This window comes from Mesoplodon bidens (assembly GCF_964165515.1).
Source record: "Mesoplodon bidens genome assembly, chromosome: 8".
Taxonomy (NCBI): domain Eukaryota; kingdom Metazoa; phylum Chordata; class Mammalia; order Artiodactyla; family Ziphiidae; genus Mesoplodon; species Mesoplodon bidens.
In genome coordinates this window covers 99,501,876-99,519,949 of record NC_138165.1, presented here as the reverse complement: position 1 = coordinate 99,519,949, position 18,074 = coordinate 99,501,876, and the positions used below count along the sequence as shown (strand labels likewise).

The 18,074-nt window shown below is 41.6% G+C and overlaps 1 protein-coding gene across 1 annotated transcript in view; it reads left to right on the top strand.

The window, feature by feature from the left end:
* SERPINE2 (serpin family E member 2) overlaps positions 1-16,606 on the top strand; it is a 75,700-nt gene extending 59,094 nt beyond the window's left edge. Inside the window, exons 5-9 of the mRNA XM_081242939.1 lie at positions 7,645-7,843; positions 10,250-10,350; positions 12,356-12,442; positions 14,814-14,897; positions 15,848-16,606. Of these exons, the coding sequence (XP_081099065.1) occupies positions 7,645-7,843; positions 10,250-10,350; positions 12,356-12,442; positions 14,814-14,897; positions 15,848-15,885 (509 nt within the window). The 3' untranslated portion in view covers positions 15,886-16,606. The remainder of the gene's footprint in view (positions 1-7,644; positions 7,844-10,249; positions 10,351-12,355; positions 12,443-14,813; positions 14,898-15,847) is intronic.
* The last annotated feature ends 1,468 nt before the right edge of the window (positions 16,607-18,074 follow it).

Below are 18,074 nucleotides of genomic sequence, written 5' to 3'. Positions count from 1 at the left end.
AATGTATTTCATATTCATTGCAAAGTCCTCAAATACAACAGTATATAAGGCAGAAAGTAAATGTTACTCTATATTCCCATTTCCCAGCATAAAAACCCCTATTAAGTGCTAGGCTTTTTGAGGCTTTTTCTATGGATATCATTTGAGGCTTTTTCTATGGATATGTAAAATCTGTCTGTCCAACTTTTTTGCATACATAGGATTACACTATAATTTCTTTTTTTGTGTGTGGTACGCGGGCCTCTCACTGTTGTGGCCTCTCCCGTTGCGGAGCACAGGCTCCGGATGCTCAGGCTCAGTAGTTTGTGGCTCACGGGCCCAGCCGCTCTGTGGCACGTGGGATCCTCCCAGACCGGGGCACGAACCCGTGTCCCCTGCATCGGAAGGCGGACTCTCAACCACTGCGCCACCAGGGAAGCCCTACACTATAATTTCTATTCTGTAATCTGTTTGTTCATCAGACAGTCTATCTTGGAAAACCTTTTATTGTCAATTCTCGTGGAGCTACTTGATCCTTTTATCAGCTGCATAACACTCCATAATGTTATAAATGTATCATAATACCTTAGGGATGGCCATTTACTTTTTTTCCTATAACAACACTACAGTGAGCATTCTTGTACATAAATCTTTAGATATTTGTGTCAGAACCTCTAAAGGTAATGTCCTTGGATAGGAATTGCTGAATCAACCTTGTTACAAATTTTCTGTTTTTATGGTAATGGATTTAGATTTAAGAGACTTTTCTGCTTTGAAGAAGACCACAAAGAATTCCAAACATACATATGTATGTGTATATACATGTGTGTCTATGAATATACAGTATGTTTCTAGCTTCCACTCTTCTCTGATCTTCCAACTCATACCTACATATCCATATTATGTCGCTAATTAGTTGTCTATTAAGTTCTGGTTCCACAGATAAATATACTCCTGCCCTTGGCATCTAGTTCTCCCCACAGTGTTCTTTACCCAGCAAATGGCTCCCACACTCACCCAGTTGCTTAAATCACTCCTCCTTCCCCATCAACTCTCCCCAAACTCCCTTTCCACTGAAGCCTGAATATAGACTACTATATACAGTGGGTCTCCTTGTTGTGGTTCTTTTTTTCAAATGTATATTTCAATTTCTACTTAAGTATAGCCTGAACAGTTTCTTAAGACTCGGAAATCCAGAAAGCTCCTTGTAGTAGAAGGTAATTAAAGGGACTTTCATCTCTAAGGCTTTCCTGATACTGAATATTTAAAATATTGTCTCTGATTTTACAGGCTGAGAAGAGTTCTTTGCACTTCAGCAAACCTAGCTGTCAATACATCCTCCCTTGTAGGACTTAAAATAAGAATCAGAGTACTTTAGGGGGCTTTCCAGAAAAACTGGACCATCCCCAAAGCACCACCTACAGAAAGTTTTAAATCTTCTCCATATTTTCAATACTTGGTTCTTTGCCTGTTATGTCTCATTAAAGGTTTTTGTTGATCATGATTCATCTAAGAGAAAAGACCGATTTTCCCCTTTCACCTCTTCCCTTCTTTTTAGAATGAATGGGCCTGCTCCATTCACATCTCTATATATTCCAGGAATTATTTTCATTAAAGAACACTCAGTCTGCTTCCCAGATGTTAAAGGATGGAGGGCCTGGGGCTGGAAGAGGTCTGGGATGATGACAGGCTTCCTGCTCTGACACAGGGTTCCCAAGTACCCCTTCCCTGCCTGGTTCATTCCGCCCGGGAGCTGTGCCCCAATGCAGCGGATGTGGTTTCTCTTGGTGGATCGATTCTGACACTCAAGAAGCAAAGTATCTTACAAAGCTGCTCATGCCCATAGATGAAGGGTTTTTGCTGTGTGCAGCCACAGAGCTGAGCTCTGGGCGTGTATTATCTCATTTAATTTTCACAACAGCTCTGTAAGGTAGGTACTAACGTCCCATTTTACAGATAGAGAAACTAAGACTTGGAGTTCAGGAACTTGCCGAAGTCCCAGAGCTAGCGTGTTTCTGAGCCAGGATTTAAATCCAGGTCCTGTAACTCCAGATCTTGTGTCTTTAACCTTTGTCCTCTAAAACCATGCTATGAAAGCAGCACCTCTGTGATTGGGTGGACGGACAGGAAAGGGGTTGTTTTGTAAAGATAAGCATGGAAGAGGTGTGTGTATGGAGTCAGCTGAGCCAGCATTTGTCATCAGCTCCCATGATCAGATGCAGACCTGGAGCCAGGGAGAAATGGACCGTCAGGCAGATGTGAGTGACGAGATGCAAAATGGTTAGCAGTTATTCACCTTACTGATCCGTTAATGATGGGTCCTGTCGAGGCTGGATTCCCTGGTAGAAGGAGCAGCTCTCGCCCCACCTCGAACACACCCCAGCTTCTAACTTTTCATTTTTCATGATCCTGACCTTTCAGAACAGTAAACATTTCTAGAAGTGGCTAATGAATGCTTCCAGGTCCTTATTTCATGCCCCGGAGCAGTCATTTATTAACAACTTCCCACATTTCGCAGTTTCTTTTTTTTTTTTTTCTCTTTTTTTTTAAATGAATTAATTTATTTTGGCTGCATTGGGTCTTCGTTGCAGTGCACGGGTTTCTCATTGCGGTGGCTTCTCTTGTTGCGGAACGCGAGCTCTAGAGCGCAGGCTCAGTGGTTGTGGCGCACGGGCTTAGCTGCTCCGTGGCATGTGGGATCTTCCTGGACCAGGGCTCGAACCTGTGCGCCCTGCATTGGCAGGTGGGTTCTTAATTAATTAATTTATTTTTGCTGTGTTGGGTCTTCGTTTCTGTGCGAGGGCTTTCTCTAGTTGCGGCAAGCGGGGGCCACTCTTCATCGTGGTGTGCCTCTCACTATCGCGGCCTCTCTTGTTGCGCAGCACAGGCTCCAGACGCGCAGGCTCAGTAGCTATGGCTCATGGGCCTAGTTGCTCCGTGGCATGTGGGATCCTCCCAGACCAGGGCTCAAACCCGTGTCCCCTGCATTAGCAGGCAGATTCTCAACCACTGCGCCACCAGGGAAGCCCGGCAGGTGGATTCTTAACCATTGCGCCACCAAGGAAGTCCCTTTTTCGCAGTTTCTAAAAATGAGCTCTACCAGTGTAGGAACCTAACGTTTCCTTTGAGGATTAAAGGGCTTATTAGGAAGTGGGTTTTTTTCTCACTTTCCCATCAATTTTTCAGTTTCTGCTGAGACCATTTTATCATGCTGGGTAAAAGTAAAAGTGAAGACTCCCATCTTGGACTCTCAGGCAGCCCCAAGATGGGACCCGGGAGAGAAGGAGAGTCCACGTGTGTCCGGAGCTGAGGCCAGGCACTCTGGGTACCTAAGCAGCCCTGCAGGCGAGGACGGCACATGGGGACCTGAGACACCAAGCACCCCCATGAATTGCCTGCATATTTCTTCCTCAAGGAGAAGCTGTTGTGTCATCCTGTAGTGTCATGTATTCTAAGAGCTTCACCATTCTTATCATATTTTACAGCTAAAAGTGTTTGTTACATAACGAAGACACAGTACGCTGTCTCTCTCTCTCTCTCTCTCTCTCTCTCTCTCTCCATCAGTGCCTCCCTCCCAACCCCTGTCTATGGACAACTGGCTTACTGAAGTTCCTTGTCTCAGTTGCAGTGATTAGCAAAGTCATCCCCAAAGAAAAGACAAGTGACAATCATGAGAGAAACTCACTTTCTCTTTTCTCTCGTTCTTAAATATGTTGCCCTTCTGGGTCATTCAGAGGAGGAGGGAGAGGGAGTCAGTGTTCACTGGGCACCCACCATGGGCCAGGCCCTGCTGAGTACCTTATACGCGTATGTCTTCTAATCTCATCATCACAACAATCCTGTGAACTACACAGTTCAATATCCCTGGTCTCTCCATTCTCCAAACCAGGAGGCACACAGAAGTTAAGTAACCTCAGCAAGATCACCGAGGTCTTCTTCAAAAGTTGGAAGTGTTTCAGAAAACACTTCAGACATCCACCGTCATCTAGAAATGCTGGTTTTCCATTCACCTGGTTAATTCTTACAACTCTCCCTTCGCATGTCTAATGTAAAGGTTCCGTGGGCTCCTAAGGCATGCTCTGTGGAAGGCTTTTTCTCCTGGGAGTTCATGGCCCCTCTGGGCCCCATGCTCATGCCCTGGGCTTCTCTCCAGCGCCTATCATGTCTGCACTTGCGTCCACTCGGATGGTCAGTGCTCAGCTGTGCTGCTCAGTTGCTAAATGTTTTGAACATTTTACGTGGGGATAAAAAGGTTCTAAGATCAAATTAGTTTTGGAAACCTGAGAATAACTAGAGTTAAACAGTTTTCTTCAGGATATCTCAGAGCCTTTCTAGCATTGGTGTATATTATGAATCTGCAGGAAGAATTGAGTGTCTGGTGCTTCCTCAACTTCCTGGGATGTGGAATCTGTTTTGTCTACTGGACATCTTGCAGGATGTGTGTTCTCTAGATGACATTCTGAGAAATGCTGGTTTAAATCCTTCTTGTATTTTCATCAGTAAGCACAAGTACCGTAAAGTATCAAAAAGCTGTAATGGTAGTTACTGGAATGAATGAAGAGTGAGTAGGAAGTCAGGCAGTGAAGGAGGATCATCTTTGGCATTAGACGTACTGAGTCCGTACTGAGTCCTGGTCCACCTTTTAGCCATGTGTCCCTTGGTAAGTTACTTAACTTCTCTAATTGTAGCCTCCCCAGCTGTAAAATAGGACTGCATATACCTACCTCGTGGGGCACTGTAGAGGCTAATTGCATTGGGGTTGTTGGTGTGGGCCTGGAACAGAGTGGACCCTAAACAGTGGAAGCTGTTTACCCCCACCCTTCCTCCCTCCTCTTCACATGCCTTCGGAGACGCCACCCAAAGAATCATTCTTAGGCAGCTCAGATTCATTCCTTCATCCATATGATAAGGGTCAACTTGCAAAGCACTGTATTCTAAGTGCCTTGTGATCTAGTTAAATTCTACTCAACAGAATTTGTATGACTTTAGTGACCGCCAAAGACATTCTGTTAAGACATGTCTAGACTAAAGAATTCTTTACCAGGGAAGGAAGAAATAATTGCCCTTATTTTTGACTTTGTAAGCAAGCTATTTTTATTTTTATTTATTTTCTTTGAATTTTGTTTTATTTTTTTTTATAATGCAGGTTCTTATTAGTCACCCATTTTATACACATCAGTGTATACCTGTCAATCTCAATCGCCCAATTCATCTCACCCCCACCCCCACCCCCTGCTGCTTTCCCCCCTTACTGTCCATACGTTTGTTCTCTACATCTATGTCTTTATTTCTGCCCTGCAAACCAGTTCATCTGTACCATTTTTCTAGGTTCCACATATATGCGTTAATATATGATATTTGTTTTTCTCTTTCTGACTTACTTCACTCTGTATGACAGTCTCTAGATTCATCCACGTCTCTATAAATGACCCAATTTCGTTCCTTTTTATGGCTAAGTAATATTCCATTGTATAGATGTACCACATCTTCTTTATCCATTCATCTGTCGATGGGCATTTAGGTTGCTTCCATGACCTGGCTATTGTAAATAGTGCTGCAATGAACATTGGGGTGCATGTGTCTTTTTGAATTATGGTTTTCTCTGGATATATGCCCAGTGATGGGATTGCTGGGTCATATGGTAATTCTATTTTTAGTTTTTTAAGGAACATCCATACTGTTCTCCATAGTGGCTGTATCAATTTACATTCCCACCAACAGTGCAAGAGGGTTCCCTTTTCTACACACCCTCTCCAGCATTTGTTGTTTGTACATTTTCTGATGATGCGCATTCTGACTGGTGTGAGGTGATACCTCATTGTAGTTTTGATTTGTATTTCTCTAATAATTAATGATGTTGAGCAGATTTTCATGTACTTCTTGGCCATCTGTATGTCTTCTTTGGAGAAATGTCTCTTTAGGTCTTCTGCCCATTTTTGGATTGGGTTGTTTGTTTTTTTAATATTGAGCTGCATGAGCTGTTTATATATTTTGGAGATTAATCCTTTGTCCGTTGATTCATTTGCAGATATTTTCTCCCATTCTGAGGGTTGTCTTTTTTGTCTTGTTTGTAGTTTCCTTTGCTGTGCAAAAGCTTTTAAGTTTCATTAGGTCCCATTTGTTTATTTTTGTTTTCATTTCCATTACTCTAGGAGGTGGATCAAAAAAGATCTTGCTGTGATTTATGTCAAAGAGTGTTTGTTCTTCCTATGTTTTCCTCTAAGAGTTTTATAGTGTCCAGTCTTACATTAGGTTTTTAATCCATTTTGAGTTTGTTTTTGTGTATGGTGTTAGGGAGTGCTCTAACTTCATTCTTTTACATGTAACTGTCCATTTTTCCCACCACCACTTATTGAAGAGACTGTCTTTTCTCCACTGTATATCCTTGCCTCCTTTGTCATAGACTAGTTGACCATAGGTGTGTGAGTTTATCTCTGGGCTTTCTATCCTGTTCCATTGATCTATATTTCTGTTTTTGTGCCAGTACCATATTGTCTTGATGACTGTAGCTTTGTAGTATAGTCTGAAGTCAGGGAGTCTGATTCCTCCAGCTCCATTTTTTTCCCTCAAGATTGTGTTGGCTACTTGGGGTCTTTTGTGTCTCCACACAAATTTTAAGATTTTTTGTTCTAGTTCTGTAAAAAATGCCATTGGTAATTTGATAGAGATTGCATTGAATCTGTAGATTGCTTTGGGTAGCATTTTTCACAGTATTGATTCTTCCAACCCAAGAACGTGGTGTATCTCTCCATCTGTTTGTATCATCTTTAATTTCTTTCATCAGTGTCTTATAGTGTTCTGCATACAGGTCTTTTGTCTCCCTAAGTAGGTTTATTCCTAGGTATTTTATTCCTTTTGTTGCAATGCTAAATGGGAGTGTTTCCTTAATTTCTCTTTCTGATCTTTCATTGTTACTGTATAGGAATGCAAGAGATTTCTGTGCATTAATTTTGTATCCTGCAACTTTACCAGATTCACTGATTAGCTCTCGTGGTTTTCTGGTGGCATCTTTAGGATTCTCTATGTATAGTATCGTACCATCTGCAAACAGTGAGTTTTACTTCTTCTTTTCCAATTTGTATTCCTTTTATTTCTTTTTCTTCTCTGATTGCCTTGGCTAGGACTTCCAAAACTATGTCAAATAATAGTGGTGAGAGTGGACATCCTTGTCTTTTTCCTGATCTTAGAGGAAATGCTTTCAGTTTTTCACCATTAAGAACAATGCTTGCTGTGAGTTTGTCATGTATGGCCTTTATTATGTTGAGGTAATTTCCCTCTATGCCCACTTTCTGGAGAGTTTTTATCATAAATGGGTGTTGAATTTTGTCAAAAGCTTTCTCTGCATCTATTGAGATGATCCTATGGTTTTTATTCTTCAGTTTGTTAGTGTGGTTTATCACATTGATTGATTTGTGTATATTGAAGAATCCTTGCATCCCTGAGATAAATCCCACTTGATCATGGTGTATGATCCTTTTAATGTGTTGTTGGATTCTGTTTGCTAGTATTTTGTTGAGGATTTTTTAAGCAAGCTATTTTTAGAATAGGGAAGTTCTCAACCTGAATTGCTCTCTTCCCTCTGAAGCTACCCTGGAGATCAGCAACCATTCATGCCCCTTCTGGAAGTCACCAAGGATGCACTGAACCTGCCTCTGATTTCTTTAGGGTCTACAAGCACCCCCAGTGACCTATGGTACAACTTTATCGAGCTGCCCTACCATGGGGAAAGCATCAGCATGCTGATCGCGCTGCCGACAGAGAGCTCCACCCCACTCTCGGCCATCATCCCGCACATCAGCACCAAGACCATAGACAGCTGGATGAGCACCATGGTGCCCAAGAGGGTGCAGGTCATCCTGCCCAAGTAAGTAACCCCTTTCCCTAAAAGAGAAAACAACAGGACTACTCGATCCCTGGGAGTGATTGTGTCAGATACTGGACAACTGAATGCTGAAATAGACATATCATGAAACCTGCCTTATTTTGCAGAAATAGGATGGTGGGACTACAAGGCTGTGCTTTTGTAAAAGTTGGTTTTCAATCCCTGTGCCTCTTATATGGCAGGGTAGTGACGATGGGGAAGGAAAGAAGGCAGCCTGGTCTCTAAGCCTCCCCAAGACTACAGCTCTTGTGCCACTACAAGGGCTTTTAATATAGGTCACTGTTCAAAAGACTGAGAAGCAGATGCATATCATCATCTGATAGTATGCTGAAAATACAGTAAAGTTTAGTAGTGCTCCGTGAGTTTTGATAAGGAGTTTCATCTTAGGTACTTAAGTTTTAGCTGGAAGTTGCTAAAGGTCAAGGTCCAAAAGGTAGGTAATAAGGAAATATTCTGAAGCCACCCAGGCAGAGTTCTTACATTAGTATCTAGGGCAGTTTTTCTATTATACCCTAAAAGTATAATATAAATGAAACCTGAACTGTTAGGACTTGAAACCAAGGGGAAAGGAATCCCAAATTCTGTCTGATTCCTAAATTTCTAACAGGTCAGAGGATACTTTGCCCAGATCTGTGAAGCAGGCAGTGAATGTCCCCTTTTTATAAACTTTTCAACATTACTGTTTTGTCAGTACCCAGGGCTTTAAACCACCCAGGCCTCAGTGGTGGTGGCAACACCTTCCAGTTCTAATAGCTTTTAATTCTCTAGCCACTGAGTTAAGTAATCAGAAGAGTACGTTCATAATAAGTATTAGTAATTCTTATGAGTATTAGTAATTCTCCCGAGAGTGTTTCTTTTTTTTTTTCTTTTTGGCTGTGTTGGGTCTTCGTTTCTGTGCGAGGGCTTTCTCTAGTGGTGGCAAGCCGGGGCCACTCTTCATTGCGGTACGTGGGCCTCTCACTATCGTGGCCTCTCTTGTTGCGGAGCACAGGCTCCAGATGCGCAGGCTCAGTAGTTGTGGCTCACGGGCTTAGTTGCCCCGCGGCATGTGGGATCTTCTCAGACCAGGGCTCGAACCCGTGTCCCCTGCATTAGCAGGCAGATTCTCAATCACTGCGCCACCAGGGAAGCCCGAGTATTTCTTTTTGTTGTAAAATAAGCCTTCACATAGGCAGTGCTTGCCATAAATGAAGAAGCTGGTGATGTACATAAATTATAGTTATAATGGTAAATTACCATATAAATTACCATAATAGCCCATCTGTGATGAGAATCTGCTCACTTAGCCTTGCTGCTTTCCCACAGGATGTGATAAAATCTGGTAAAACATCCTCTGATGATAGATTTAATAACTGACATTTACATATCTATAGCTATAATGCCAGATAGTCCACAAATATCCAAGAAATCCATATCAAACCCAAGTGAATACCATTCCTAATGTTTTCCCTTGTTATAATGGTAAAATGCTTCCAGAATCCCAACACGAACTAGCAGGAATGTATTTCCTCTCTTTTGACCATCCCTGATCCCAGTAAGTATGGTGGCTCTTATAGCAGCCAAGATCATGGCTCTGTGGTTGAGTATGGGGAAGAACTGTAGATATTCCAGAATACCAGACACTCATCAACACCCTGTTACCGAGTCCAAGCTTGTATTTCTCGCTGCATGACAGACCAGTAAATCAAACAATATCAAGGAATAGCAACTTTATTCAGAAAACCAACAGACTGAGAAGATGGTGGACTAGTGTCCCAAAGAACCATCCTGCCTGAGTTAGAGTTCAGGCTTCTTTTATACTAAAAGGGGAGGGAGTAAAGTCAAACATTTCCTGGTTCCCATCAGCCTCCAGAGCAGATGTGTTCATTTCTTCCTTCCTGCAGTCATTCACAGGTGGGCCTGGTCAGGATAGTTACTGTGAGCTAAACAAAAGTATTTTAGCTTAATGCTCATTACCTGGGAGGCAGGGTTCCCAGAGATGGGCCATTTATGTGTAATTTAAGCTTACAGGCAACATCCCTTTAATGATTAACTTGTAATAGCACACAAAGGTTCTTCCCTATTGCAACCCTGCATCTCCCCATCAGCATAAGAGAAAGTGCTTCTGTAGATCTTCCTAGGACTGGAATGGGGAGCCTGTTGCCCATGAGGGTAAGGACACCCCTACTTGCTGATACCATGCTATTTTGCCAGGTATGTGTTTGAGAGATGAGTTGTTCTCTACTTACCTGGTACTTAAATCTTGGGATTAAAATTAAAGATATAGGTGTTCAGAGTGTACTTTAAAAAGGATATGTTTGTAAACCTTTTTTCCACTGGCACTGATTATATCATTTTATATCATTTGTAGTGTATTGATTTTCTCCCTATTTTCTGCTTTCGTGCTAGGTTCACAGCTGTAGCACAAACAGATTTGAAGGAGCCGCTGAAGGTCCTTGGCATCACCGATATGTTTGATCCATCAAAGGCAAATTTTGCAAAAATAACAAGTATGTTCAGTTTAAAACTTGCTCTTAAACTTGTGGAATATGTTACAAATTGAGTCTCTGATTTGTTCAGAAAGAAAAGGTCAAAATTAGGAATATGCTGCCATAAAACTCTCCAAGGTTTAATCTGATATATCACCAAATGATGCTGTTGAGCCTTCATCACTTAAATCAGCATAAGTCATCCATCCCTACATTTCACATGTACATTTCATGTGAAGCGCACGTGATCCCACACATTTAAAGTAGCATTTCATGTGTTGTCTCTGTTACCTAAAAATTTGGCTCTTCATTAGATATGTCTCTCATTTTCCAAATGCAAACGTTTCCCCTGTATTTTCAAATTTTCAAACTCAAGATTTTTGAGCTCTCAAATGCTTACTTCCCCCAAACAACAGCAGGTACCACTATATTCAGATAGGTATTTTGGCATCTCATCACCCGTTCATCTGAAATAATATAAATTCAAAGGAGTCTGATTAGAGCTTTCCTTTGCCAAACCATCTAGGACACAGCTGGTATAATATCCCTTCAGTTGCCAGTACATGTAATTTTTTCCTAGAGTCATATTTGAATGGTCGGTCCTTTGTCTTTTTAAGTTAGAGCATAGCCACCTCCTGCCAAAGGCATGGCTGAAACATGATTTGTGCTCCATGTTGTGTTTTTCTCCTGAGTGATAAGGAAACAGTTCATTACCAACCTCAGCTGCCTACTAGTGAACACCTGAGTACCTGTCCTGGGGATTAAGGTGACTTCCCTGGTGAAACTGAAGCTCCATGGATGTTCTGATACTCTCATCCCTTTTGAACCAAACTCTCTTCCCCCATCCAGTGGCATTAGCATCACCTTGTTTGAAATTCACAATTTTGGGTCTAACCCAGACCTACTGAATCAGCGTCTTTGCTTTAACAAGATTCCTCATCCCAATGAAGTTTGAGAAGCACTGTTTTGGGGGTTTTTTTAATATAAATTTATTTATTTATTTATGGCTACATTCGGTCTTCACTGCTACGTGTGGGCTTTCTCTAGTTGTGGCGAGCGGGGGCTACTCTTCCTTGCAGTGCACCAGCTTCTCTTGTTGCGGAGCACAGGCTCGAGGCACTCGGGCTTCAGTAGTTGTGGCACTCGGGCTCAGTAGTTGTGGCTCACAGGCTCTAGAGCGCAGGCTCAGTGGTGTGGTGCACGGACTCAGTTGCTCCGCGGCATGTGGGATCTTCCCAGACCAGGGCTCGAGCCCGTGTCCCCTGCACTGGCAGGCGGATTCCTCACCACTGCACCACCAGGGAAGCCCTGAGAAGCACTGTTTTAACCTGCCCTTTCCCCTTCAGGATTAGCTTTGTAGCTTAAATACTAGATAGCAGTCGCAGGGCGTTCACAGGTGTTCAGAGGGAGGACGAGGTGCTAGAAATTCTCCTGAGAGGCTCTGTTTCACCGTGCAGGTGACATAGTCCCTGCAAACGTGCCTCTCATTCATGATTGGTCACATTAGAGCCGAGCATCAGTATAGATGACCCAAAAAGCACTTTCTCCATTTGCATCAGAACTGTGTCCCATCAAGGTCACCATTAACTTCTGTTTGCATTCTCCTTGAATGCTAACCCCAGTGGGCGTTGCTGGAATAGTAAGATTTGCTGAGAAGGAAAGTGAATTCACTAGAAGGTCCCAGAGGCACAGCTGCATTTCTGAGCCTGGCCCTCCGGAGCGCCTAAACTCTGCTCCGAATCTTTTTTTTCTTTTTCTTTTTTTTTTTTTTTTTGCGGTACTCGGGCCTCTCACTGTTGTGGCCTCTCCCGTTGCGGAGCACAGGCTCCCGACTCGCAGGCTCAGCGGCCATGGCTCACGGACCCAGCCGCTCTGCGGCATGTGGGTCACCAGGACTGTAAGAGGTCACTTCCTCTGACACCTTTTAAGAATTGGAGCTTGCCATGGCTTTGAGGTTACTTCCCCCACTAACCCGATGGCCTGCATATCAAATAAATGCTGTTTTTGTTTTATTTTCTGGAAACAGGGTCCGAAAACCTTCATGTTTCTCACATCTTGCAAAAGGCAAAAATTGAAGTCAGTGAAGATGGAACCAAAGCTTCAGCAGCAACAAGTAAGTAGGCCCTGGGTCAGCAAGTAAGTAAGCCCTGGGCAGGACTGGTCCTGGTGAAGGGAGCAAGTGTATGCTGGTCCACTCATCAACTTAACTAATGTGTCCTGAGCCCTATTTCTAGCCAGGCACTGTGGATTGACCCTCGGGAGACAGTGGTGAGTTTAGGAGGATCTGCATTCACGAAGCTCAGAGTCTGTTACATTAAGGAAAGCACTTCAGTAGAAATTCCTCTAGGACAGGAGTTGGCAAACTTTTTCTATAAAGAGCTAGATAGTATATAGTTTCTGCTTTGTGAGCTATACAGGGTTGCTCACAACTTCTCAACTCTACCCTTGCAATGTGAAAGCAGCATAGACTATACAGGCAAATGGGCGTGGCTGTATTCCAATAAATCTTTCTTCATAAAAGCAGGGCCCCTCAGACTTGGCCTAAGGATGGTAGTTTACTGACCCCGCTCTCAGAAGGATGAAACATATTGTGGATTCTTACCGACAGAAAAGACCCATCTTCACATTAAAACTTAAAATAATAGCAACTACTAATAGGAAAATAGCCAATTGGGTCTGGACGAAGGACGAAGTGAAGAATTAACAAGCAACTATTGAATTACAGCAAGATTGCTATGCAGCCTTCCTTGATAATTAGAACATCCACATTTGCTTTCTCCTCAACAGCTTATATAATTAAGCTAGAGAAAATAGAACAATTTTAGGTTGGTTTTTGTACCCCCTAATTATCCACATGAGATTGGATGAGTAGATCTGGCCACACTCTGTGAATTCATAAAGTGAATATCTTAGCTATATCTGTAACTAGGTCAAATATTTCTGGTCATTAAAAGGTATCATTTATACTCAAAATAGACATTTTATTGCCTTTCTAGAATAAACATTTAATTTTTATTCCTTTAAAATAGGGTTTAAAACAAAGACCTAGAAAGTGACATCTAAATTTTGACAAAGTTATTGAGCACTTTTGCCAATTGGTATAACTATCGGGACTGACTACTTAAGATGCAGGGCCCTATGCAACATGAAAATATGGAGCCCTTTGTTCAAAACTTATTAAGAATTTCAAGACAGCAATAGCAGAGCACTAAACCAAGTGCAGGGCCATTGTGAGTGTGGGGCTTTTGTGACTGCCCAGGTCACATGCGCTTGAGGCCAGCCCTGCTGTATTAGTCTGCTAGGGCTGCCATAGCAAGGTATCACAGACTAGAAGGCTTAAGCAACAGAAATTTATTTCTCACAGTTCTGGAGAATAGAATTCCAAGATCAAGGTGTTGGCAGGGTTCCTTTCTCCTGAGGCCTCTCTCCTTGGCTTGCAGACGGCCACCTTCTCACTGTGTCCTCACATGGCCTTCTCTCTGTGTGCTCACATCCCTGGCATCTCCCTCTCTTCTTATAAGGACACCAGTCCTATTGGATTAGGACCCTACCTTCATGGCCTCATTTAAGCTTAAAGACTTCCTTAAAGGCCCTGTCTCAAAATACAGTCACATTTGGGGTTAGGGATTCAGTATACAGGTTTTGAGGGGGTACAATTCAGTCCATAACACTTGCTAACTGTTGATTTAATTTTAATAACCCTGGGTTGAGCGGTTTACCCAAGCATAGCTGCTGATGTTTCCCTTATAACATCAAGTCCAAGTCATTAATGCTTCCCAGGAGATTGAGGAAGAAGACTGGGTCACTGCAGCAAGCGTGGGGCAGTTATGCCAGGCATCTACCCTCCTGCAAGGCCTTATCACTGGCTTATACATCAAACCTACCATTGGTAAACAGCAGAGTAAACATGTGTAAGATCATAAGCCTAAATAAGTTTGCTTTCTAAGTCCAATGTCTACACCAGGTGAGTTGAACAGCAGTATAAGGTAATAGGTCCCAGATGAGTAGTCTACATTGCCAGTGAGAGGACACTCTAAATGATGTGCTCCAAGAGGGCACAGACAAAATGGATGAGAAGTGAGTGGGTCCTTGATACAGGATTTGGATAAGCTAAAAGGCCCAGGGACCAGGCATCAGCTAGGAAGATGGTATGAATGAAAAACAGCTCATAATAACGGTGAATATGCGTTGGGTGTTTATTAAGTGGCAAACACCATTCTAAGAGCTGTAATATGTTTCATTTAATCCTAATAAAAACCCTACAAGGAGTATGTATGTTTATTAAAGGAGATGGGGCTTGTGTGGACTAAAGGAGGAAGGATGGAAAGGGCCTGGCCCGTGGCAGGTGTGCAGTCAGTGGTGACCACTGGGCCTGTTAGTACATGGCTAGCCTGTGGGACAGGAATCATGTCCTGCCTTGAATTACGTGCTGCCTTGCTGGTCTCATGCTGGGCGTACAATGCATTTTCCTTTTCCTCCCGCAGCTGCGATTCTGATTGCAAGGTCATCGCCTCCCTGGTTTATAGTAGACAGACCTTTTCTATTTTTCATCCGACATAATCCTACAGGTAAGTGATTCTCCTCCTCCGTTTTTCGCTAGCTGTTAGTTAACTCCAGCAGCGCTGCTTTTCATCCTTGTCCCATGTGTCAACAAGTGCCAATGCTTTCAGTAATGTACCACGCCCCTCGCAGAGAGAGGAAAATCAGGCTGTTTTTACAGAGTGTGATGGCATTTTTCAAACACAGGATTTTAGGTTTTGTTTTGTTTTGTTAACATCTCGAGAGCTCTGCAGCCCTTAGGGGCATTTTGACGTCTACTGATTTTTTTTTATAAATGCAGTAGGTAAATTTTGCAGGAAGCTACCTGTCTTCAACCTTTGTAAGGGCACCCTGCAGTTATGACCTGAGAATTGTCCATTCAGTCTATCTTAGCTCCACGAGTCATGGGTTCAAAGTTGGCTCCGTCCTTTAGCTTCATCTTTAAAATTAGAATAACAATAATTCCTACCTCTTAATACAGCTATGAAGAATAATTAAGACTGTCTTTGTGGAGACGTTGTCGTCATGTTGGTACAGAGTAGAAACTAACATAGTCTAGCTTTTACTCTGCTTTTAATCAATAACATAAGCTAGTTCCTTATCCTTTTATCTCATTGCATCTTCATTGTTATAATTAGTGTGCTCCCGAGCCAAACAGTCCAATATGGGAGCTTCTAGCCACATGTGGATACTTAGCTTTTTAACTTTAATTAGTTAAAATGAAATGTAATTAAAAATTCAGTGTCTTAATCACACTAGCCACATTTCAAGGGCTCAATAGGCACATGTGACCAATGGCTACCATATTGGACAATGAAGATACACACATTCCCATCATTGCAGAAAGTTCTATTGGACAGCACCGCTTAAGAGCAGTGGGTTAAACACAGCCCAGAAACCTCCCCTTAAATATACCTTCCATCTTATTTTAAGGATTGTTTTTTATAGAATTATGTGTTGTTTCCTTTTAATTCTCTAGGTGCTGTTTTATTCATGGGGCAGATAAACAAACCTTGAAGAGTATATAAAAGGAACCATGCAAAGCAAAGACTACTTTGCTATGAAGAAAAGACTCCTTTCCTACATCTTTCATAGTTCTGTTAAATATTTTTGTACATTACTTTCTTTTTCAAAACTAGTTCTTAGGAACAGAGACTCAATGATGCAGCATTCCTGTTCTGGGAGGCGTTAAGGGAAAAAAGGGCAAGATGGCTGGAACACTGTACTGAGAAGTGAATAGAAGGCTTCAAAATGTCTAAAAGATTCTTTAAACTACTGAGCGGTTACCTAGGTCAACAACCCTCTTGAGTATTTACTGTCCAGTTCAGGATCTTTGTTTTGTTTTGTTTATATGTGTGGCTTTTCAGAAAAAAAAAATTAATCAGTGTGATGGGAGGGAAAAAAGGACATTTTATGGTAGCTCTTACTTTTATATGAAAAAAATATTATTGGCCTTTTAAATTTTTTTTTTTGTCTCATCCAAAGTCTTGATAGTAAGAATTACTTTGGGGATAGAAATAGCGAAATCTCTAGGCTCTTTGTGTGTTTTTGTTGTTGTTGTTGTTTTATATAATGCATGTATTCACTAAAATAAAGTTTAAAAAACTAATGTCTTGCTAGACAAGGTTTGCTGTTGTGCAGTGTGCCTGTCACTACTGTTCTGTACTCTTTGGATTTGCATTTTTGTATTTTGTACAAAGTAAAAATAAAGTGTTATGAGTAGTAGAAGAAAAAAAAAGCCATTTCTCTGCTATTTGAAAATACAACAAAAGAAATAGCCTTTTAAGTATACCTCAGTCTCTTCTAGAAAACCTTTGCACTTAGGCAAACAGCAAGAAACCCCTGGCCTTGCCTTCCCTTCCCTCTAAACCTAGCAATCAGACACTGTTCCCTGCCCCAGCACTTGCCAGTTTACAGATCACTCAGGAGAGTCACTGTCACAGTAAATCCATCTCTGATGTCAGCTGTGGTTCCTCAGGTGAGGGCTGAGGCTTCTCAGCAAAGGTAGGGATTTTGCAGCAAGAGCAGAAAGAAGTTACCTAGTGAAGAGTGACTGTTTCATTTTTGATGATACGCTGGAGCTTTTGTTTTTCGAAATGACAAGCTTTTGGTCTTTTGTGTTTTTGGAGAACTCATCACAATTATAATGGAACCATTTTTTATTTGCCTGTTTTTTTGTTTGTTTTTTTACTAATTTCCTAAAGATTTGGGTAGTCTTATCTAAATCAAAATGCTTTTAAAAATATTTCTTATCAAAACTTTGAACTTTTTTTTTAACCTTTGAGCTCTGTTCGTCTCTCTTTATACATTTAAACCTCACGTTCAACTCTCCACCAGTTTGCCATTTGTAATTTTTATTTGTCAAGTGGACTGAGTTTTGCTGTTTGCAGCTATTTAAGTGTGGATACCTTGGTTAACCAAGAGAGAATGGAGAAAGGGGGCAATTGTTTTACTGATTTAAGAGTAAATGCCAAAAAATTATTTTGAATTATTTTGAGGCCACTTGCATTCTAGCAAACATGCTAGTATAGTTATTAACGCCTCTAAAGTAGTTTTACTGGTTTTCCAGCTTTCTGATCCCATTCAGTTATATTATTTTGAATAGTTTAAAAAAGGAGTAGTGTTAGCAGTAATTCGAGAATTACACACTTCATTCATTCATTCGTTTATATACCTATGGGGTACCAAGTACCAGGCAGTACAAAGACAAATATGTCCTTTCCTAAAGTGACTTGATTTTGGAAGGGAAAGAGAGAATCCTAGCCCAGCAAAGTATCTAACTATTGCAAGTGTATTTACAAGATGTGGAAGTAGGATCAAGTGGTCATTAGTCCAGGAGAGAGGATATAAAAGTGGCTGCAGGGTCAAGACTAGATCCCTGGGCTCTTGACTCCAGCACTGCTCATTTCAGAAAGGACTGGAAGAGTTTGCCTTTCAATATAGTGGCCCTGTTACATGATACAGGTAGTCTGTTCCCCAGTAAAATAATTAGTCAAATTTTACTGGGCACATTAAATTTTGAAGTATCTGGTCCCATTTCTGAACGCCTCTTCAATAGATTATAGCATTTCAAATTTATGATATACAAAACTTGGAAACATCTCATGGAAAAATCATAATATCAAGGTTCTCAGACTATATATATATATATATATATATATATATATATATATATATATATCTCCTATTTTTCATTTGATCCTCCC